The sequence below is a fragment of the Mytilus edulis genome, chromosome 4 (assembly GCF_963676685.1).
Source record: "Mytilus edulis chromosome 4, xbMytEdul2.2, whole genome shotgun sequence".
In the NCBI taxonomy this organism is placed as follows: Eukaryota; Metazoa; Mollusca; class Bivalvia; order Mytilida; family Mytilidae; genus Mytilus; species Mytilus edulis.
The window spans coordinates 20,440,265-20,466,178 of record NC_092347.1 but is presented as its reverse complement, the minus strand read 5'-3'; the positions used below and the strand labels follow the sequence as shown (position 1 = coordinate 20,466,178).

The window sequence follows — 25,914 nt, the reverse complement described above, 5'->3', positions numbered from 1 at the left end:
AAAAACAGGGCCATTACAGAAAAAAACAGGGCCATTACAGAAAATATGTAATTTATAATAAACAGTCACTTTTGGCAATAATGCACTTAGTTGATTAATAATAACTTATAAAAGAAGGATTGTTGATAGGTATAATAGTAATTTATACTAAATAAACTATAATATGCTCATAACCAATATTGAAGTGGAGACGACATTATATGAAGGTCTAAAGTCGCAACCATAGTAATTTGATTCGAATAATTTTTTGTCTTACTGCACTCTGATGCGCCGATATTTTGCCGTATGCAGTGACTTTAATTACACGAACTGTTGTTAAAACGTCAACCACAGTACAGCTCAAGAGCGAAAGGGAAACCTGGATGAAGAAATATATACAAAAATATGCATTGTAAGGTAAATAGTAAAAACTGATTCTTCAAGAATCACTTAGATACAGCAAATCGTTATACACTAGTTCTCCGTTAAAGCGCCCAACGTCAGAGTAAAAAATGATAAAATATAAATTGCAGCAAAACTTGTTTATAAAGAACATAGAACATCTTCATAGTGTATTCTATCCACCCTATAAATTTTAGCATGTAATGTTCTACCGTTAATTTGTAATGATCGAGACAGTTTAGATGAAAAAACAATAAAAAAAACATTTAACGTCATTTTATTTCCTTTGACGTCGTGATTTTTAATGCCAAAATGCTAAACAAAAATTATTGATTCACGTAAACTTTTATTTCTTTTTTCTTGTTAGCTGAAATTTAAGTATGATATTCAGTCATGTCTGCATTATTATTTTATATATATATAAGTTTTTTTTTATCTCATTAACACAAATTAAGGTGATAAATCTTCAAAAAGTGTTTTCTGTGCGAACTTGTACGATAAACAATCGACTCAGCATATCAGTCTTGTACAAAGCAAGATAAATAATAAAATCGTATAAACATGCTTTCAACACGAATACGCATATAATTTGGCACTGAATCCTCCTCCTTTTCGTCATCATCTTATTTACCAATCTGTGTTACCATGAATTATAATTGATGTGGTCATATTGATATCGAAAACATATATATAAATCAACTGTTTTAATTTCAAAATGCACAAGTATGGCCTATAACGCATGAATTTCTTGCTTTGAACTGTTTTGAAAAATTTCTTCGAAGCCGAAGCACAACCCTTGTATGATCTTGTATCTTTGATAGGTTACTTCCTTTGATATTCCTTAATACCTTTTTGTTCTATGTATTGCAAATTTGAAAAAAATAGGAGAGATGAGAAGTGTCTATTAATTCTATTAATAAAGATAGTCGGCAAGATAAATTCGTGACACAGTGTTTAGTGACCTAATACGATATATACAGGGTCAGTAAATTCCATATGAGGTTCTATTTTCGAAAGAGCAATTTTTATGGCTTCTTGCAATTGCATACTTGTTAAATCGTATTGAATTCGGTATCAAATTTATATTAATCCTAAAGCTTCATTTCTTGAATATTGATAACAAGTATAAATTATTTACATGCATTACGATTGATATAAAAACATCCGGTTCGTTTTGTTTTTTTCTTCCGCTAGATTTGAGAAAGAAGCAACTTTGTTACACTCAAACAATTATGGACCAAACAATAGATTTATAAAAAATGTTACATGTTGTCTTCTTATGTCGTCTGGATTACAATATATTATTGATCTGTAAGTGACAAATCCTCCATCTATTATAACTATCTAATATGTTTATTTGGCACGCCATACTCGATAAAAGTGCGGACGTGATAGAAAGCACTCTTTACCAAAATGTCAACGGAGATTACATTCCACGGAGGTTACATTTCGACGATTTCGTCATAAATTTATGAACCATAATATGTATATCTAAAGATCGGAGTTAAACTAAAATTTAATGTTGACATCCATATAGATCTGTTGAATGTGAAATTTGTTTTCATAATTGATGTTTTTTTAAGAATTGGCCATTCCACGGAGATTACACGCTTAACAAATCTCTGCAGTTTTCAACTTTGCTTCGTTTTTCAGACTGATGGAACTTGGAATAAATGACCATTGTTATAAACAACATTATTTATGGCAACCTTATGATCAAATTTAACTCATATTACACTCTATACTGTACTAAATATTTTGTCCTGCTTGGTTTTTTATCCATCAATGGAAATTTCAGCTTTTCGAAGAAAACATTATGGACGGCCGGTACGATCACGATCGTTGTGCAATATGTACTAAACTTTATAAAAATTAAAAATATAGATAATAAAGAATTCTAAAATTCTCAAATATAAGTATAACAAGCTACGGGTATATAACTGGAAGTCGTTGGGTTTGCTTTCTTACGGAGGGACAAAATAACGTCATAAAATGGGCGCTTTAACGGAGAACCAGTGTATACCGTTGTTCAGGAAAAGTTTAATTGACAAATAGGAACGCACAAAAAATATTTAAAAAAATGTATCGTGGCTCTATCAATGCAATTACTTGTCACGTACTACATGTGATATGTGTTGACTGTTTATTAATGTCACGGTCTGGTAAACTTCGGCAAAAAACTCGAAAACTATCATCACAATTATCAATTTGTGTCGAAGATGTGTACTGTCAGATTTAAATTGTTAATAAAAAAAATTGAAAACAGCACTTTAAATAATTTCTTGCGTCCGGAGCGCTTTTCTTGATTTACCTTCATCAGGAACGCTCAAAGCCAAACATTTAAAATCCGAGGATGTATAAGTACCGAAACCGTTGAAGAGCTATATGACAAAAATACCTAAAATAAATAGCTAAATTCATCTTAAGTCAACTTTGCCTGAGGGAGTTGAAACCTTAGTTTCTTAATAATTTAATAACATACATATTTATTTCGAACATTAGTTAATATTATAATTTGAATTATGTGGCTTTTTGTGATATAGACGACAAAAAGGCAGGTGGCCTTATGTTAAATAAGGATGTCACTTGCTCTCTTTTTTTTTTAGGAATCTAAAAAAAAATATTTTTAACTTTTATCTTACTAAACATCTGTATAGTCGATATTATGCATTTCCATTATTATCATTTTTTATCTTATCTTCATCATATGTATTGATATTCACAAACGGTGCGTTTCATTTCATTTCATTATGAAACATATGACGAAATAGATAGCAAAAGTACCAAGATTATAATTTAATAACGTTATCTTTTCCTGGGATCAGAAAGTTCTTTGTTTTTCGAACAATTTAAAGTTTTGTCAACAGGAAATTTATTAAAATAAATACAAAGATACAGTCCTTAAGTTGAAACATTATGGAAATTGCATAATAGGAACTTTAAATAAACGTTAAACCATATGGGCATACCTAAACACTCTGACATGTGACTGCTCCAGGTCGCCTTATATTTACAGCCATTCGGGTCATGCTACTACTTTGGATTAAAACGTAAATCAACATAAACATTTCCAAATAGTAATATCTTATGGTCTTAAGAACACATCAATTTGAACCATGACTTCAAAATAATTATGGATTCGATTGAGGGCTACTCCACAGCATGGATTAAACGGAAATAAATTAATAGTTATCAAAGGTACCAGGATTATAATTTAGTACGCCAGACGCGCGTTTCGTCTACATAAGACTCATCAGTGACGCTCATATCAAAATATTTATAAAGCCAAACAATTACAAAGTTGAAGAGCATCGAGGATTCAAAATTCCAAAAAGTTGTGCCAAATACGGCTATGGAAATCTATGCCTGGAATAAGAAAATCCTTAGTTTTTCGAAAAATTTAAACTTTTGTTAACAGGAAATATATATAAAAAAAAATGACCACATTATTGATATTCATGTCAACACCGAAGTGTTGACTACTGGGCTGGTGATACCCTCGGGGACGAAACGTCCACCAGCAGTGGCATCGACCCAGTGGTGTAAATAGTTATCAAAGGTACCAGGACTATACTTTAGTACGCCAGACGCGCGTTTCGTCTACATAAGACTCATCAGTGACGCTCATATCAAAATATTTATAAAGCCAAACAATTACAAAGTTGAAGAGCATTGAGGATCCAAAATTCCAAAAAGTTGTGCCAAATACGGCTATGGAAATCTATGCCTGGAATAAGAAAATTCCTTAGTTTTTCGAAAAATTTAAACTTTTGTTAACAGGAAATTTATAAACAAAAAATGACCACATTATTGATATTCATGTCAACACCGAAGTGTTGACTACTGGGCTGGTGATACCCTCGGGGACGAAACTGCACACTTTGTCAGAATGAGTAAAAGCAATGAGGTCTCTAAGAAAATGATGGCTATTCAACCCATTGCCAGACATCATTTCAGATAATAAGTGAACTTTTGGATTTTTGTTTGTTCTTCCAAGTTGATGTACTATCGATAAAATATTCTTCATTAAATATGTATTTTCAATTATTTTTTAAATACATAACAAAAACTGAAAGACAAGAATACATAGATGTCAATATAAATGTTTTTCTAATTCAGTGGCTACGCAAATATTTCCATCGAAAAATGGCTTTCCCTTTTGAAAAATTGTAACATGAAGAAAAAAGTAAAAACACAAAAATACTGAACTCCGAGGAAAATTCAAAAAGGAAAGTTCAAAATCAAATGGCAAAATCAAAAGTCCAAACTTATCAAACGAATGGATAACAATTGTCATATTCCTGACTTGGTACAGGCATTTTCTTATGTAGAAAATGGTGGATTGAACATGGTGTTAAAGCTAGCTAAACCTCTCACTTGTACGAAAAGATATCTAGGGAAGCGGGAGTATTGAAACCCACTTTATCCAAAGAGTTAAACAGAGGATCTGGAGGACAGGACGATTTAATGGATTTCCAAATATACCAAAAGGTAAACTATAAATGTCTTATAGCGTACCAAAATTTACTGACATTTAGAGTTTTAACGTTCGATTGCGTACGTAAAAATGTGCTGAAATAGAAATAACTTAAGTTTTAACTATGGGTTTTAATGTTTTAAATTTTTAGTGCACCCAATCAACTACATTATCACAATGGTCGTGGATTTACAACTTCGGTTATACTCGATTTTAAAAGTAACTTGTGACTTTATTTCAAGGAGTTGACATTTTAAACATCAATTCTAATCGTTATTATGTACAAATGTGTTTTTATGTTGAATAAAAGTTATTTTATTAACTCGATTTACCATAGGCATTATGATTCATGCCTGGACATATTTTTCAGGATTTAAGTTTAATACCTAACACTATTTAGGCAATAGCCTTACTGCCTAGCTTTCAAGCTTTTCATTAATGCAAACATGTACTTTCCTTAAGATTTTGAGACAGTATCAAGTACAAAAATTATTGATTAAGTGTCTGTGAATAAAAGTTCTTTTTAGAAGTTATTATAATTGTATACGTGCATTGTCTGGTCTAATACAATTGTTGTATACGTATCTGTCGTAACTGATAAGACGCATAGAAACATAATGGAAAATTAAATATATTACTTTGACAACCTTTGACATAATCAATAACATTGCTTCCGTTCCTTAAATATGATTTATAGCGTGTTACTTAAGATTAATTTGTGGTATTACCCAATCATAAAAGAAATCGTTGGGTTCTTTATCTAAATGATAAACCTAGACAGCATATAAATTTAATAGAAAAGAAGGAATCATTCGATCAACGACTATCACAAGAGTAAAAATCATATTACCATGTCAGAAATCAATTAACTTACTTTTTTACGGGTTATCACTTTACTGCGATCGACATGTATACATTACTGTTTTGTTTTGTCTTGTTACTTGCTTTCATCGTTTATCATTCGATTGTGGTGTTTGTCTTCCTGTTAGTTCTGTATTGGGTTGTTTTGGTCTATCTTTGTATGTAACAGCAAGTTGTGTCTGAAATCTTAAATACTCTTTTTCCTTCCAATTCGGAACATAAATCATTAATAAGACAATACAATCAAAACCAAGGAATAAACAAAGACTCACAAATCCAAAGACATTTAAATAAACAGTTGTAAATAATAAATAAGAAACAACAGGAACTTCACTAAAATCCGGGTGTGAAATCAGGTGCTCCGGAAGGGTAAGTTTTTCCTGCACCGTATAGACGGATTTATTCAATTATCGCCCTTTGATAAGATAACTGCCACTTGCGCGTCACGATAGCAGTCCGCCATTGCATTAGTGAAAGAAATATTGTAAACATAGCGAATCAGTGCGTAAAAATTGTTGGATTATTACCTGTATTATGACTACTCAAGTGAAAAGCCGTGGATGGTGCAGAAATGAAAAACTTCAAAAGTCTCCAAAGCTACAACTATTTTCAGAGCGGCAATGTTGACAAAGTTTTGCATAACATTCTCTCGGATGCCAGAATGTATTTGAAAGCAGACGTTCGTGCTTCCCAGACAGTAAGTCGGGTGAACGAAGCCTATGTCATTTGCTCTATGGACGGAACCGTTGAACAAGGATGGTGTACTTGTATGGCAGGGCAAGGGCTATCCTGTAGCCATGTAGGTGCAGTACTTTGGAAGGTTGAACATGCAGTCAGGAATAAGATGACTGGTGCTAGCTGTACAGATGAAAATGCAATGTGGAATAGAGGTACCAAGAGAAACATTGAGCCAAGGCCTTTGTCAAACATAGTGTTCAAAAAACCAAAACAGGGTGAAAATTTACTTTTAGATTTAAATGTGAATGCTCCAGGTGTTCGTGACACACCAATGTATTATTCTTCCCAAGAACTTAATTAGAACAGCTGTAGAACAGTCTCCTCTTCTCCCCTTGTTCAAACTAAAAGGAACAACAATTAATAAAAGTTTCGTCAGCAAACCAGCCGCTAAGGAGAACATTCCTAAAGACCATGGTGAACAAGATTCGTTAAGTTCTTGTCAAAGGTGCTCATCCTTTTATTCCAAATATCTTGCTGTCGACTTGGCCCGTACTGTAAAATTACAAACTGACACTATTAACCAGAGCAAGAGTGTTCTGTGGAAAGATGCAAGAAAAATTCGAATAACTGCTAGCAGCGCAAGCAAAGTTCCAATTAAGGAAACCACAGACTGTACAAACTTTATTCGTGAACATCTTCATCCAAAGTTTGTGGGTAATAAATTTACAAAGCACGGCCAAGAAGGTGAAACTGCAGCTAAAGAGTATTTATTAACAAATGGATACCGTGTCGTTGAAAAGGGAACATACGTATCATCAGAAGAGAACTGGCTATCTGCAAGTCCGGATGGTATTTTAAATGAGGACACATTGCTGGAAATTAAAAGTCCTGTACCTTGTGCCAAGTGGACAACACTGAATGAACTATTCACAGGTCAAAAATATGATGTTCATATGAATAACAATGGTATTTTACTTTTAAAAGTGAAAGGGAATCGAGGATTTTTTATGCAAATTCAGTTAACTATGTTTTGCACTGGACTAAGAACATGTAAACTTTTAATTTGGCTAAATCCTGATGAATTTCAGTTCATTGAAGTACCTTATGATGAACAATATGTATGTGAGCATGTTGCTAGACTGCGCACATTTTATTTCAAGAAAATGATGAATATTATTGTTGATGAAATTGAAGATGATAGATTAGTTTTTAGCAAAGCTTTTATAAAATTTATGCGACTGTGATATCATACACATTTCATGAGGATTATAATATTTAAAGTCATTTAGTATTTTCATTATGTTTAGTAGTTCTTTTCTTCATTTTGCTTGAATTATATATATATAAAAGAAAATGTGGTATGACTGCCAACGAGACAACTGTTCAATAGAGACCAAAATGACAGACAGTTAACAACTATAGGTCACTGTGTGACCTTCAATAATGAGCAAAACCCATGCCGCATAGTCAGCCATAAAAGGCCCTGATATGACAATGTAAAACAATTCAAAAGAGAAAACTAACGGCCTTATTTATATATAAAAAATGAATGCAAAAGAAATATGTTACACATAAACAAACGACAACCACTGAATTACAGGCTCCTGACTTGGGACAGGCACATACATAAACAATGTAAGTGTATAATGTAAATACAACATTCATATTTATTTACATGTATCATACGTATACTACATGTACTTTTAAATATGATTGTTAATTATTTAAAAAATCCTCAGAATGAAAAAAAAATATATGAACCTCCTCAAAGTGTTCTTGTTGCCAATATAATCATGAAAATCATTTAATACTGTAAATTCAGAAATTAGTTGGTGCATTCATTCTTGTCATGTCAAATTTCAATAGTAAATATACATCACATGTACAGGTACATGTATGTAAAGTATCTTAAAATTGAACACTTTAAAAATCAATAATATTTTTGAATTAAATAACATGAATAAAGACATTAATTAATATCTGATTTTACAGTAGTCAAGTTTCTAATGTGAACTGCTCCGAATCAACACAACTAAGGATACCAATCAAGTTACAATATACATACATGTATCATCCTGAATATGCACGAAGTATTTTCCACTGGACGTTAAGCAACCAACAATCAATTAATTAACTAAACACACGAAACACTAGTCAATTCATTGTATCATTATTCTTGAACAATGCAAAATTTGCATCTTCTAAGTGGACATGGTGGATAGATGCCTATTCTTCCATTTGTTTTCATACAAGTTGCAATTTTTAGAATCATGGCATTTTGTTTAATGTTTATCTTGGAGATCAAATGATATGCACAATGTTTACACAGTGTTGATATTTAAAATGAGTTGATGAAGTATTAGTACAAGAAGTAACATTTTATTATGTCATGTCATGAATATCTTGGGTGTCTTGTGGTGAGAATATTGTACATTGTAGTTGAAATTTTATCTTTTAGTCATTGCCAGCTCGTTATTATTATCCACACAGTCATGACACTGGTTGTTTTATTTGGTACATATTACAGTAACACAGTACACACGTACACGTGTTATGCTCTTTTTAAAAATATTTGGTACTCTTAGTCATTTGTGGTTCATGTTGCGTTGTATATGATGTGGAAGTACCGAAAAGATTAAAAACAAAATACAGACAAAAATATCTACAAAAGTATACACAAAAAACAAAACAATGCAATTACATTTTAATGAAACAAATTAATATTTACTAATATATTATTTATGGACGGTATGACATTGGTTTTGATATTATTCATTCAGTGTCTTCCTCTGTACATGTATCTCGAATGAGATCATATTTTAAATTCACAAGTGCAGAACAAACAATAAGAATGTCGTCAAAAAGTTTAAGTGAAGACACAGGTACTGTACCACTCAAAATTTTAAACACTTTCAGTCGCCTGATTGCTCTTTCTACATGGATTCTTACACGTGCAATCCTTCGTGTAGAAGTGACGTCCTCAGCACTCAATTGTGGCTTACCCTTAGTAAAGGACGGAATATTAAGTTAAACCCTTCGGGGGGAAAGTAAATCCTCTATTGTAAAGCCTCTATCAGCCATTATTTCATCACCAGGTAACAGATAATTAAGGAAACCACTTTTTTCAACAATAAATTTGTCACTTGCACGTCCACCAAACGCTTTTGATATAAACATTATTTGTCCATGAGGAGATATCCCTACCATGTACTTAGCCGTATTGTGAGATTTATAGTTGCTATATGTCTCGCCCAGACTTTTCAAATTAGAAGGTCTTTGGATAAATGTCTCAGCACAATCTATTATGCACGTTGTTCGAGGGTAGTTTTCTTTGAAAGATTCTGGGCATCAGTCTCTTAATGTTTCCCGTGGAAGCCATATTATAAGAGCTTTCAACTTATCTGCCAACAACGGGATCCTAGAGTTGAACATTTTGCATGCTAGGCTATCAGAAATTCCAAACCTACGGCCTAGATCTTGAAATATCAAGTTAAGTTTTAACCTCATTAAAACTAACATTATTTGATCGGCAATATCGAGTTGAAAGCTGAAAGTGTTAAACTGGGACATACACTCGACCAAAGTGAAAAAAACTTCCTTAGTCACACCAGTATGAAGTAAGGAGTCGCTATCAGTCACAATATGTCGGGAAGCTGACATAGTACCTACATCTAATTTTATTTGCACTCCTTTCTCTTCAGTTAATGTAAGGTTTGTTTGGGCAGATTTGTCCTGTAAGTCAGTCCATGCGTGTGCATATGAATGGTCGTTATGCAGTACAAAGTCAGTTTCTTCATATTGTGTTGACGCACATGATGTAGTCGGGTTGACAACGTTAAAACTACAGACGGCTTCGGGCAAAGATTGGTCAGTTACTTCAAGACTTAAATCAAGTTCTTCAAAGTCTGAATTGTCATCATCACAGTCAATCAATTTACGTTTTTTAACATCTGAATCATGTTTATGAATTTTGCGCCGGCCAGGTGTAACTTTCCTTTCATAACCCATTTTAAGTTTTGGAAATGGATTTCTTTCCGTCGGCAATCCATCTAGAAAATGTTCCGAGCAAACGAAAACTGTTTTCGGCAAAGTTTTTCTATTAATTGCCTTTGTCCATTCTGCTCTAATTTGACAATCTGACGGCATTAGATGAAATTTATATGGAATTAAACATGCACAGTCTTCGTGAAATTGTCCGTGTATTTCACACATTGATTCTTTCCATAAATTTAATTTTCTACGGTTATTACAGCAACCATTGACAGCACAAGAGCTTCCACCACCTTTTTTATATTTTTTCCCACTATCCATTAATTAGTTTAAGAAAAAACGGATAAAATATAAATGTAAACAACAGATCGATAATGTTGTTATTGATGCAAACGTCACAACGTGCGTTATTTTACTACTGTTATGGCTGACGTACCACGTGACGTAGCAATGGCAGCGCACACGTTTTTGACGTCGGATCTTGATAAATGTGTCTATACGGCACCCGTCGTGTTATTTCTTTGTTCAGTTCTGTAATTATGGAAGGCTAGTATGAATGAGGAAGAATATCAGATATGATTTCTGACACACTTTTGTCCTAATGACAATCAGCACATGATGGCGACTGTAAAATGTTTTGATTGATTCATAGCCCTGTCTTAGCGTTTGAGAAAGCAGTATTCCTCGTTCAATAAAATCAACGTACGTTAAGCTAACTCTAGAGTAACGTATCAATTGAGACACACATACTCCATATATTGGTGCCGCTGGGATTTTGGTACACAAAAATGGAAAGTTGACTATAGGAAAATTAAAATCAGCACGTTTGTCATAAAGTTTGGTATTTAACCTACCATCATCGGTAGTCATTTCGAGAAGGTCTAAATATGAATCAGTTTTATCTGTATCGGTAGTATCTTTAATCTTAAGTTCACTTGCATACATCATTGTATGTGATAAAACACATATTCATAACCTGTAAATTACTATAACTTACACAACAGTACTCTAATGAAAGTCAAATCATATCATTGATAGTACCAAGCATTTTCAAAAGGAGCTCATTTTAAGGTAGTACGAAATTATAAATTATCATTGTATACACCATTCAAATACCCACAACCCTGATAATTTACATCAATTTAACTATAATGTTGTTATATTTCTTTACTTTGGAATATTTTTGAAAGTTGTATTTAATTCAAGAAAAAACTAGTTATTTAATCATGAAACTCATTGCATTATGTATCTCCTCGGTATAAATCATCAGCGCATGGAAGGAAGTCAACTACGCGAGTATGTAACCAGTGAGCAACACAAGGAAACGTATGTTCCTAGTCACCTTCGTGTGGTAGAGTTGTAGCCTTAGTTTCATAGTACATTTTTCTTTGATTCATTAAAGGATAAAGGCCGCATGGTTGCCTACAACTGTGTACATTCCCTTTATTTGTTGGGTAGTTGTCTTACAATTCCTTCTTTCTGTATATATTATGGCCAACGAATAGACTTCTGAACTGAAAATACTCTCTAGAACTATTGACACATTGCTCTTAGATAAAAAAAAAAAAACACACAAAAGAAAAACAAAAAAAACATTTTATGATTTTTGTTAGTCCATAGATTACTCATATTATCAAACTAGTGTTATTCAATTAATTTTAATTAACGTAAAAGAGATTAAAATTACACAATAAAACAAGCATCGTCATTACTGTTGTACTGTTTTAGCTTTATAACTATAAGCGTCACTGATGAGTCTTATGTAGACGAAACGAGCGTCTGGCGTACTAAATTATAATCATGGTACCTATTTACACCACTGGGTCGATGCCACTGCTGGTGGACGTTTCGTTCCCGAGGATATCACCAGCCAAGTAGTCAGCACTTCGGTGTTGACATAAATATCAATTATGTAGTCACTTTTATAAATTTCCTGTATACACAACTTTGAATTTTTCAAAAAACAGTAAGGATGTTCTTATCCCAGGTATAGATCACCTTAGCTGTATTTGGCACAACTTTTAGGAATTTGGATCTTCAATGCTCTTCAATTTTGAATTTGCGTGACTTTATAACTATTTTGAAATGAGTCGTATGTAGACGAAACGTGCGTCTGGCGTACTTAATTATAATCCTGGTTCCTTTGATTACTATTATGTAATCAACAGGGAAAAAGCTAAAAATAACAGTAAAGTTGACAATTTTGACAAAAGATCTGAATTGACAATTTTTTGGTAGATTGTCTCTATTGGAATGATAAACTCGACCATTGCCTTCAACGAAATAGGAAGGGTTAAAGTAAAGTTGGCTTTTCATTGCTGTCGATCCATCTTAAACAAATTTATCTGATTGATTTTTTTCTCATAAAATCTGTTATGGAAATGATATCTTAATTTTCGAAATGAATATGACATAAGTAAAATCAATTTTGCTTCAGATTTACCCAAAATAAATAATAATTTGACATAAAGACGAAGACGAAACACGACAAGCATTATTAGTGGTCAATCACATGTAATTTCTGTACGCTCTTACATCTTACTCAAACTAAAACGTCAATTAATGGATTCAATATACAGTAATTGCTCGGACATTGACTTCATAAATTGATGCTTCATGCTACTAATTGAATATTGTTACAAAAGTTATAAGTCGTCACTTGTCTTTGAAAAGTGTTTCTCTGGTTTATCTGGTGAGTAAACATTGCTTTCGTTAATTATTGTGATAAATACCATTAGGTCGATACTCTGCTCTTATAATTGTGGTCTTCGAGGTTTTCACAAGCCCAGTATCGGATGTTTAGTACTGAAATACAATTCCGGGTATTTTAATGCCCCATTATGGGCATTATGTTTTCAGTTCTGTGCGTCCGTCTGTTCATTAGTTCGTCCTTGAGGCCGTTTGTCCGTCCCGCTTCAAGTTAAAGTTTTTGGTCGAGGTTGTTTTTGATGGAGTTGAAGTCCAATCGACTTGAAACTTAGTATACATGTTCCTTATGGTATGATCTTTCTAATTTAAATGCCAAATTAGAGTTTTTACCCCATTTCCATGGTCCACTGAACATCGAAAATGATAATGCCGATGTGGCATCCGTGGACACATTCTTTTTTTCTTTTAGTTTTCAGTTATATAATTATATAATTTTGTAGATCATTTAAATTGAGGATTATATAACACTCATGCAAAGCCTTGATATGTGTTTGATTAGATAATACTTAGGGTTCTTTTTGTTTTCGTCAGGTCTTTTTTTTGCCTCGTTAATGTAATTATATATAAAATTGAGAATGTGTTAAAGATCGAGGAAAAAACCAGACCAAAGAGAAAAAAAACATCCGAAGGCTACCAATGGGTCTTTAACAAAACGGGAAAATCCCGCACCCCTTAGCAAAAATTTGTATTAATTGTTGTCTCTTTGACATATTCCAAATTTCCATTCTCAATTGTAAAGGTTCGAAAAAAAACATACAAATGAACTAAAATAACAAAAATTGCAAGACTCACAAAGGTCAGAGGCTGCTCCTGACTTGGGACAGGCGCAAAATTTCGGCTTAGTAAAACATGTTTTTGGAGATCTCAACCCTCTACCTTTACCTCTATAACACATCTATCTTCTTATAAGGCACTGTTTCAATAATTATGTGTTCCCTTCAAGTAGGCACACTTTGCTTATATATGCCTTCCGTAGTGTATTATGGCACTATTATATGTGAGTGTCCCTTCTATTATCTTTAACAGCTCTTTTTGAACTGATACTTACTTCTGTACTACCCTCCCTTAACTTTGGGTCTTCCTCAAAATTCAATTTGGCAATGCGTATTTATACTGGTAACACTACCAAGAGATGTCTCTATGAGATGTAACGTTTATCATAACTGGGAACGTAACCAAAACAACTATTTTAACCATTACAGATTGAAAGAATATAACAAGGGTACATTTAACATTGTTTAAAATATCAAAACCTACCAACTATTAATTTACTTCGACTTAAATTTCCATTCAGTATTTTAAGAGTTACTGCCTTACTAAGTAATAAGATTTTAACAAGTTCTGTTAGCTTCTTATATAATATGTTGAAAACTATTTTAGATACAATAAAACTAAGAATTGTAAAAATGATACAAATAATTTTGGGAAACGACTTCTGAACACAGTTATTGACGATTGCAACACATGATAAGTGAGACAAGATCTATAAATAAGGTAAATAGCCACAATCAATGTTAAAGATTGATGACAATGTTAACTTGTTTCTGTTTAAATCAGAAGCTCGAGACGAAAGAGGGAACTTTTGAGCAGTAAAATGTAAAAGACGGACAAGGTCCGTAAACAACTTCAGTTGCCAACATCATATCTGTAGATTCATATAAATTTAGATATTTGCCCTACTTATAACGACTTTTAACCTTTCTAGTTTTTAGCTAGTAAGACATGAACTATTTATACGTTTACATGCCAGAAATTTCATATGAGTCATTGCCCGTTTAATGATTTGTTTTCTCTTGTTGACACTATAATTGATAGAGAAAAAAGTGATCAACTAGAAACACGAACCTCAAATAAGTCCTCATCGACTCATTATAGAAGTAAATAGCATTCAACTACGATATTTACCAATTTTTATCGGAATTAGCGTGGGAAAATAGAAACTGTAAACATAAGAAATGATTAACGAAGTGAATTGTACAAATAAGTAGATATGACAAAAATCATCTGTCAACTTCATATAGACGTTATAGCCAAATATTAACCATGTTTATCCTTTTCCTTGCTTCTGTTTCTATATTATTGAAACTTCAATAAAAAGAGAAAAAGTATTACAAAAATGTAGCAGCAAAAATATTATTCTGCAAATCAGTCAATATGACCTAAATTATATAATATTTGATAGCAATAATTGCCCTTTTGTTGACGATATATCACCAGTTTAGAGTTCCTAGCTATAATTGTTTTGTTTATGCAGGACCGTAAATATAATGAAATTTGATGTGACTGTTATACAAGTTTTAGATTTAGCGCTATAATACCAGGTTCAATCAACCATTTTCTTCATTTGATGTGTTTTAGCGTCACTGAGGAGTCTTACGTATACGAAACGCGAGTCTGGCGTATTAAGTTATAATCCTGGTACTTTTGATAACTATTTAATCATTTGATTTTGCCATTTGATTAGTGACTTTTCGTTTTGAATTTTCCTTGGAATTAAGTATTTTTGTGGTTTTACTTTTTGAATTATGAACAGATTTGAAAATACCGAAAAGTAGAATAAAATAATATTTAAAGTGTGATGACTAAAATCGTTATATGGGTTATAACACTTCAAGCTCGATTTGATTTTTGATTTTTCGTAGAAACATTTTAAGTTAATAGATGGAAAAATTTAACAAAATCTAGAAATATAAGTTCTAAAAGTCGAAATGAGCAAAATATGAGAAATCAAGGGGAAAACAGCAAAAATAATCAGTAAGAATCTCTGTTTCAGTCAAAATGATAATTTGACTCCTAAAGATTATTTTAGACAATCAGTGCTCAAAGTAGACTACTTTTCTAGTTTGAAAACCATAATAGGTAATGTTGTTTTAAACTTTGAAAATTTATGAAATGATCAGCAACTGAATATCATCAGAAGTCACTTGTACTCTCCTTTGTAAGATTTTGTCGTGATATGTAACTTATAAGTAAGAGTGGCAAAAAAAATCTAATGCATCAAAATTTTAGTCTCTTTATCTTGAAATTCGGGATTATTTTCGGCTTATTTCATGATTTCATTGATTTTGTTTTGAAAAGTGAAGAATATGGTGTATTTAAAATAATTTCACCAAATACATTTGTGGGTGAGTGGTGGCTCCCCTGTAGATTAAAAAAAGAACTAACATAAAATCAGGCATTCACAAATTACCCTACATGTTTCTGGTGAGAAAATATTTTATAAGTGAAACAGTTAGACATTGTAACGTAGACTTTCTTGTAACACAATAGATCGACAAGGCAAGATGGCGACCAACTTATTTTTCTATCAAAATAAATACTTCTGCATTATATATTTTAATGCAAAAATGACAGGTGAGCGAGAAATGCATTTCGCGAAGCCTCTAGTTTTAGTTGTGACCAACTTCAATTTGGTGCAATCTATCTGTACAAATTTCAATTTGCGTGATAAGCGCACCAGACAATATTTAAAGTTAGCAGAACATAATCTTTCGTGATATTGAGAGCCTGTGGAGTAATCCAATAGTCATGAATTTCCAATTTAAAATTAGTTTGTTCATATAGGCTTATCCATGTCTGTTAACATTTTCTTTAAATGGAAACAAATGGCCATAAGACTGTTATTTGCTAATCTTTTTAAAGTTCTTCATTAATGCGGTCTACTGAAGTTACATATTACAGATCAATATTGCGAATAACGCATCTCCGTTACAAATCTCCGTTACACGTAACAGCCGTTTAAATATCGTCTTATAGGTATATTAACACATAACTAGTTATAGGTTTATGGATAGCGAATTGCATATGAGTGAAACCAAACTGAAACGGTCACTCCTAAAATCAAAACACGACATGACGAGTATTACGTAGTACATCCCGCCATTGTGTTATTGTACTATGGTAAGTTTGTGTATTTTTGATTTCAATATTTGCTATTATGCTTGGTCTTTATGACATTTTGTGCTACTTTGATAAATATTTGCTTGTTTTTATAGAAAGATTAAGATTATAACAAATTGGTGACTGCTGTACACCTATTTTTGACATTTTTACCTTTTCTATCTGTTTATTTTGTTCACACATCGTTGTCAATACATTGGAATTTAATTGGACTGTCATACAAGTGAGAGGTTTAGCTAGCTTTTAACCAGGTTTAACCCACCATTTTCTATCTAAGAAAATGTCTGTGCCAAGTCAGGAATATGACGTTTGTTGTCCTTTCGTGTGATGTGTTTGATCTTTTGAATTTGCCATTTTGGAGTTCAGTAATTTTGTAATTTTACATTTTACTACAAAGTATATTAAGGATGTTCGCTACTCGTTATTTTGACACAGTTTGCGCACCGTAGTTGTAAACTAATGCCGTGATATACTTTTTATGTTTCAAAAAATTGGAAAAGAGTTCTGAACAGACACATAAGCAACATATTTCAAATAAAAGATATGACAACTGTTACATATTGCAACATTATCGTAGCTTTCCATTTAATATTATTTCCTAATACTTTGAAAATAGACATTGATAAGTCTTTCCGATAAAACACGCAATTTGCTCTCAAATATATATATATACATGATGAGACCATTCACATAATAGTTAAACCATGTAAAAGTACGAAAAAACTGAAATATAAGTCGCTTGTAAAAAAATCATTTGAATATTATCATACGGTTCTCTGAAAATACAAGAAAATAAAGAAAAATACAAAATATGATGAATGATAATTTAGTTGACCAATTTAGCATATGAAGTAAATCACAAATACATAATAAGCTTCACATTAACACAAGTTTAATGAAATAGCTACCCGCCGAGGTCTGACTTAATGGTAAAGAATCATGTTTTACGACACAATGGAATTGGTGGTAAAATGGCTTTTTTTTCTTTCAAATCCCAAATATTTATATTGGATTGATTGCCATTAATGATATTAGTTTTCTGTAGATTTTGAATATTATAACATAACATGAAAAGAGTGCTAAAGAACACAAGAACTCGTTAAGATGTAAATGCATTTACTAACTGCTTATTTAAAGTGAGTAAGCGTAGATAACGGTTATTGTATCAGAGAGATGAACTTAAGAATGGTTTTTAATACATTTGTGAAATATGAAGTTATTTTTGAACGTTTTTCGGTATTAACTAAAATATGTCTGGTTTCAAGGTGATTTGGTTTGTTTGGCCTGATGAGGGTAATAAAGAATCAAGATAAACGCTTATGACGCTGTGTGTTATTTATGTTACGAAACATCGAAAAGCTAGTATTTGAAGTGGTAACCTTTCAATTGTTTAATAACAAGATTTTTTCTAACATATCTTAACGTTAAGCGGATTCTCAATATTGGGGAGCTTAAAGTACAAATTCAAAGAGACATCAATTAATCTTACATTAATGCCACTGCCCACAACAGAACCTCATTAATCTAACAGGAAAGACATCAACAGATCAAGATATCATATACAGTTATTGAATAAATGTTAATAACAAATATATTATCCTTAAGATGGTTCCCACTCAAAACTGGATGTACCAAAACATATAGCTGTTTTTGAAATAAGAAAAGCAACATTTGATCCGAGAACGCCAACCATTGTTACTGATTTTTTTTTTATTTTGATGTGAAATAATTGAATGTGAATATGATATAACAAATATGATGTTAAACCCCTGTATTGAGAATATATAATTGTTTGTAGATTCCTGCAAAAGTCAAGTAAATGACTGTTGGATTTAAGCTGTAAATTAAAGTACAGTTAACTCTCGTTGTCTCGAACTCGGTTGACTCGAAATGTCGGATGAGTCGAAGTTTTCACGTGGTTCCGAACTTTTTTCCATACAAAAGTATGTAATTCGACTCCTGATGAGTCGAAATTGGATGAGTCGAAATTTCAGTTGAGTCGAACTAAATTTACGATCCCAAGGTTAACAAAAGCATTCAAAAATCATTTTTTATCTCGAACTAATACACATATGTCAAAACATGACCTCCGGGATTTAAATGAATTGAAGAGTTAATCTGACAATACACGTGTAATTAAATTTCCGGTCACTGACCACTGTATTGATTTATGACATGCTATTTCCATGAGTGTTTTCCTAAGATTATCTTTTGTAGAATTTTTATAAATAATTAGTGATAAATTGTTAATATTCATGAAAAAGTATTTTAATTGTTTACAAAACAATTAATTTGTGATTTACACTAATGAGCTTGGGTGTGTATAAAGTGAGGATTATGGCTTCCGTTGATGATCACCTAAAAACTACTCAAACGGCGTCTTTAATCTTATTATATGTTCTTTTGAAAACAAAGAATGAGATAAAACAAAATGAATAGAAATCAAAATTTTCTTAAATCTCTTGTATCCGAGAATAAACAATTTTGTCAGCTATTAGCGACCTGAATTACGAAACTGTCGATTGGAAATTACTATCTTAGAAAAGCCATGGGATTTTTTTTTAATTGAAACAATTGAATAAGTAAAAATAACTGTCATTATAATAATAAAAGACTGTGACATACAAATACATCGATCTGATACTAGAATATCGATCCCCTTGTCATATTCACCCGGATTTATTTTAGCTTTACCAAGCTAAGCAAGAGTTGTGTCCCTTTAGATTGTCGAACTTCCGGTGTTCGTTTGAGTCGAACTACGTGTATCGCGAAATATTTCTCTGGTCCGGCTGACTTCGACATAACGAGAGTCGACTGTATTTACAGCTTCAATTTCGAGTTACATGTTAGTCATGACTATTTTATACATTATTTGGAATATCAATTTTTCTTCATGTTTAATATACAAAGTCCTCATCATATTGCAATTCTAAGGTTCTGCAAACCGCACATGTCTATTAAAGAAAATTGCACAGATTAATTACAAAAAAAGTTGTATACCCAGTTTGCTTAGTTATGGAAGCATTTATTTTGTGTTTCATATGTTTGTCATCTAGAAGTCTCTTTCAAAGACTCATACTCAGTATTAAAATCATCTGTACTCATGGTGGAGGTGGTGTAGAGACATTGAGTGAAAGTCCGATTTGAAAAGTGTAAACTTGTAAGAAGGTTTCGTATTTTGTTCTTGAAAGTAACACACTCGGTTCCTTAATACCTCTTATATATTCACAATCATTGTGGTTCCAAAAATCTCAAATTTAAGCATTTCATAAAGTTACGGTTATTATTTAGAATATTCTACACGAAAATTTAATTTTGAAGAATATCTTGTTTTTAGAAGTTAAGCAAAAAAAAAATACCGTACGTGGTAGGGTATTTATATATCCTTAATAGACTTCCTATCTTTATCCTTTTATTGAATATATTTAAAATACGAACTCATAGTATTCGGAGCATGCTTTTATATGTATCTCTTTGTCCTAGTTTTAAATATCACTAGGTCAGACGCCAGAACATCCAGCCGTATTAAACCATACAGAAAGAAATAATCTCTCAGAAATTAATTCTTTAGAAAAAACATGCTTTTCTGACAAAAACAGATTGAAGCTAATACGACGGAGGAAACTCGATTACAAATTGCCTTTTATAATTCTCATGTCTACAGCAACTAATAAACATGGATGACATATGAATATTCTTATTTTATTGAAGATATCAAAAACGAGGAAAGAACATATCGATAAATGCATGCATTGTTCATACGTCTATTTTCCTAATTGTGGATCTATAATTTAGCTAGCGGAAAGTTAATTAAATTTGTATGATCTTTCCGTGATGCATGTTTTATCATTTATAAATAAAACATTCAAATTCTTCACTTGGGCTAAAACACTTGTTGATAAACAAGGTCAATACATCAGTACTTTTATTCAAAAGTATCCGCATAGTTTAGGACTTCCGTGTATGAAGCCTTAACACAGCTTGTAAATATAAAAGACAGGACATAACACTAAATCTTACAGCCACACCATGTTCAGCCTCGTGACAAAAGGAACACGAAACTTTATCTTGAAGTCAAAGTTTGGAATCTGACACTTTTTTGAAAAATCAAGAGAGAACATTTTCCCGCCAAAATTTCAATGGCTAATAATATCTAGAAAACAAGCACATTGGCCGATATTTGTTTTTGCTCTTTTGTTTCCTTTAATAATCCCCTAGTGTTTTGAAAAGCTTGCTATTTTGAAACTGAGTAGCGAACTTCCTTAAGCGCAGCTTATCAACATCAAAGTATCCAATAAAGTGTTTGTAAAAGGATGACTGCTGATAATTTTTAGATCGGGTATGTTGTTTCATTTTCATTTTTGGATTGTGTTTTTGTATTGTGTACTGCTATTTTGCATTTAAAATTTTCCAACAGACTTTAGAGTTTGTTGTCATGTAACGATTTTATCATAAGTAAACAGAACATTCAGCGCTCATAAACATATTTTTTCTAGCTACAGTTTTTCTGTGCATTTCCTCTCGATGCAGACGTAGTAGGTGCGCGCATTAATTCAGTTGGTTGTAATTGCTGTCTGCAATATTTGTTTTAGTGATAATTTTATACGTAAGCAAAAACATTTTGTATATTAACTGTTTATTCCATATTATTATTAAGCAGTAGGTCAATGGGAGGGGGGAGTAATTGATTATGCATGGATAGCAGACAATTGAGCAATTGAGACAAATTCAAATTACTGATACTCAACATATAACATGTAGAATTTAAATACAGGAGTGGTTCACCGTCTTACAAGGCAATAGCAAGATAGGGAATTATAGATTTGTTAATGAAAACAAGGTCTTTTTATTGTATACCATGCCTATAAACAAAATGAAGCCTAATATATTAGGTAACATCAGGGGCAAACATCCAGTATACCTATTTCTTGAGAATTTATATTTGTAGTAGTGGAAGATACTGAATATGTACTTTTCAAACAATCAGTGCAAAATGATTCATCTTATTCTAACTGAAACCATGCACTTGTCATGCAAATATGTTTCATATCAACTACAGAACAAATTCTATTTAATTTGAACTATGTATCTCACTATTGTGTTAAATTGTAGGCAATAAAAATGGAGTTTCACTAAAACCGTGTCACTATGTTATTGAATTCGATTCACTCCAGAAACTATGGTTGTCAGATAAAATAAATTCATTTGAAAGCCAATGATAAAGAATGCCTGTCAGTGGAACAGTCGAAAAGTATTATTTTAATATTACTATAGACAATCGTTTTGAGTTTTCAAATAAGAAACAGATTTGGATTTTAATTTGGGTTGAAAAGATCATATGCATCTACATCAAGTACTCTTTAATGGGTTTAAACCAATACTAAGACTAATGTATAAGTAGAGTCAAAGCAATTTACCTGTATAGTGCTACAAAGTAACTGTACTAATTATCAGGAGAAGGGCGAAAGATACTAGAGGGACAGTCAAACGCATATATTGAAAATAAACTGACAACGCTATGGCTAAAAAATAAAAAGACAAACAGACAAATAATAGTACACAACACACAACATAGAAAACTAAAGACTAAGCAACACGAACTCCATCAATTTTGGGGTGATCTCAGGTGCTCCGGAATGTTAAGTAGATCCTGCTCAATGTCTGGTGCCCGTACCTGCCTGATATAAATTTCGAAGGTCACCACCAACGGATTTAATAATAAATGAATAGTATATCTAACTCTATAAGAACCAAAAGTTAAACTCTATGACACTGTTCATGCAAAAAACCAGGATCATACTACATACTAGTAGTAGGTAATCCTGTACCGACTACATTATTATTGATGTAGATGAACAAGAAAACTAATAGCATGTATGCCATGAAATCAAATCATTTGTATATGATAACAATTTTAAGTAATCTTTTTTTAACACGGTTATAAATACAGCTAATAAAAGAACAACACATTTCGACACCTGTCATTTGCTTATAAAGATGTACCCTGATACAAATCAGGTTCATTTTGTCCTGACATATTTGCCACTGTTCATGAGAAGCAAGCAAAGATAATCAATAAATGAAAAGAAAATATTCAGTTCTACCATATACTTATATTTGTTTTTTTCAAAATCACTCGTTGCGCAATAATATGAGTTTTTGAGGTCCATTTAGTTTACGTATTTAACTAAACATGTGTGTGGTTAAAGAGAATTCAAAATATTTTGTATTTATTATATCTCTTAAATGCAAAATCAAATGATAAACATATAGATGTATCATGCATTCACTTTTAGTTACAGTTTTATAGACATGAAATGACAATCAATTCATGAATCGCCCATGTCTATAAAAAGTCACTTTCTTCTACCTCTCCTAATTTTCCCTCCTTAAACTAGGTCATTTTTGTTTACACTTTCTTATTGGTGTGACTCTAATGACACGACAGTCAAGCGTTTCTACCATATGTAACTAAAAAATCATTTTCTGAAAGTAACCAAAAAGGGTATCAACTACATGTTTCTGATTTTCTGTAAGTTAATAAATCTAAATGTACCTTCTCCTAGAAAACCAACTTTATCTTGGCTTTTGTATATAATTGTGTATTAGATTTGACATTCTTTATACAGTGATAACATACACTGAATATGTTACATTGCAAAACAAGGATTTAATGTGACTTTGGGGAGAACAGACCTGCATAGCAAGATTGATAATCTGCAATATTAGCGAATGCTGCGGATTATACTTAATTGAAATGTCTTTATTGGAGTGACTTTATTCTGGAAATGATTCAAGTTAATACTAGAATGAAACTTAATTATCATTAAGCCTGGTATCTTTGCAGTTAAAGTTTGATATGCATTTCTTTAAAAATCTTTCCATTAGTGTTAATGTTATTCTTTCTAAATTGTTCAAGAGACATCTCTGTTTTAACCCTGTGAAATAAAAAAAATATGTTTAGTCGAATGAGGCATGTTTAATTATTTTTATTTGACAGAGCTACATGTATTATCGGTAAATTTTAAAGAACGTCGTTTTAAAACTACATAAGATGTATATCTGGAATAGTATCATCCGGTTCTCTTTCAGTCTAATTAAAAATACAGGGATGGTCAGAGATGTGGTATAATTGCCAGCGTTCAGATGACGTAGATGTAATCAGTTATAGACAAAAGTACAGCCTTTAACAACGAGAAACATCCATACATCATAGTCGTCTATAAAAGGCACCAACATGAAAAATGAGAAACAATTCAGTTGAAAAAAATAACGGTATAATTTAAAACAAATCAATATTCGAAAAACATGAATGACAGACATGAACCAACGACCACCACTAAACTACAGGTTTCTGATTTGGGACAGATACATACACACTTTGGCGTCGTTAATATGCAAATGAGAAGATATGGTGTGATTGCAAATGAGGCAACTCTTCAAGAGAGAAGAAATGACACAGAACTAAAAGACTATAGGTCACTGTACGGACTTCAACAATAAGTAAAACCCTGATTAGTCAGAGGTCCCGAAATGACAACGGTAAACAATTCAAACAAAAACTCAAACGGCCTGATGCATGTTTAAATAAATGATATATAGCAACACGCAACAACTACTGAATTACAGGCTCTTGACTTGGGACGGGCACATACACAATGAGAAAATATCCTTTGGGTTTTAAATGAGGAATAAATCAGATCCAAATCTAAGCTCAAACAATGAAAAAACCAATACGTTATAATAGTGCAATTTTAAAGGTCCCGACATTGAAAAATGTGGGGGTACATATGGAGTTTCAAAGCAAATTATCACACAAAAACCGATGTTGTTTTGGGCTTAACTGCGGGGCCAACAACATAAAGGTAGGACAAGTATTTTGCAACATTTGGGTTTTTAAAGATTTATTAATAGTGTTGTAAAAATAACACTATTTGATATCATAAATGTATTATACTTCACGTAAAAATGCCATATTTTGATTGGCTAATACGAGGGTGTTAATTTACTTTATCATATGGCTGAGGGGGTGACAATTGTTTTTAATGTTACCCTCTCGTCTAGACCAATCAAATCGATAGTTTAAAGGACAATGAATTGAAAGTACATCATTAATTAAATACAGTGCTTAAGTTCTACGTTTCGGCTCAGCTAGATTTTATTATCTGACTGTCAAGATAAAAAGATAAAACATCTTGCTTGACTTTCTTTTTTTTTTCTAATACCCGTAACGTGGTTATGTACTTGACGTCATAGAAAATACTTTTAAAATAAAATTAATCTGTAACACACCGCGGCTGACAATGTTTTCTCCAGGTAACAATCTGCTCTATCACCCTCTCAGCTATGTGTTATTTATATAATACTAAGTACAGGTAACTATTTCACTTTCCATAATGATTCGACGTCCAGACGAGTTTGTCTATATGCATGTTTGCGTTTTCACAGTAGATGTGCACCTGGGATATAAAGATGAAATTTAATGGTTTATTTAACAAACTGTAGTGATTTGCTGTGCCAAATTTTAAGATTCAATCAAACGTTTGTTGCACGTCAATTGGTAACAAATCCCGGTAATGAGTATTTGACTTAATAGAAATCAAGATCATGTATAAACTTATCTTTTCTATCGATAAAATTTCTATAAATTGATCATTATTTTAATTTTGCGTCCAAAGACTTAATCTTCGTAGCAGAGCCTCTAGCGTTATTTTTGTCCAACTGCAATTTGGTGTAATCTTCCTGTACAATCTGAAAAATGCGTGATGAGTGCAACAGACAATATTGAAAGTAAGCTCATACAACTAAATCTGACGCAGAACATAATCTTCCGTGATATGGAGAGCCTGTGGAGTAGTCGAATATTCATGATTTTCCAAATTAAAATCAGTTTGTTCATATAGGATTATTCATGTCTG

General features: G+C 32.2%; 1 protein-coding gene across 1 annotated transcript; it reads right to left on the bottom strand.

The window, feature by feature from the left end:
- Window positions 1-9,745: 9,745 nt before the first annotated feature.
- On the bottom strand, window positions 9,746-10,708 carry LOC139521286 (uncharacterized). Its single transcript, XM_071314759.1, has one exon. It carries the CDS (start codon window positions 10,706-10,708, stop codon window positions 9,746-9,748), a length of 963 nt encoding a protein of 320 aa, XP_071170860.1.
- Window positions 10,709-25,914: the final 15,206 nt, after the last annotated feature.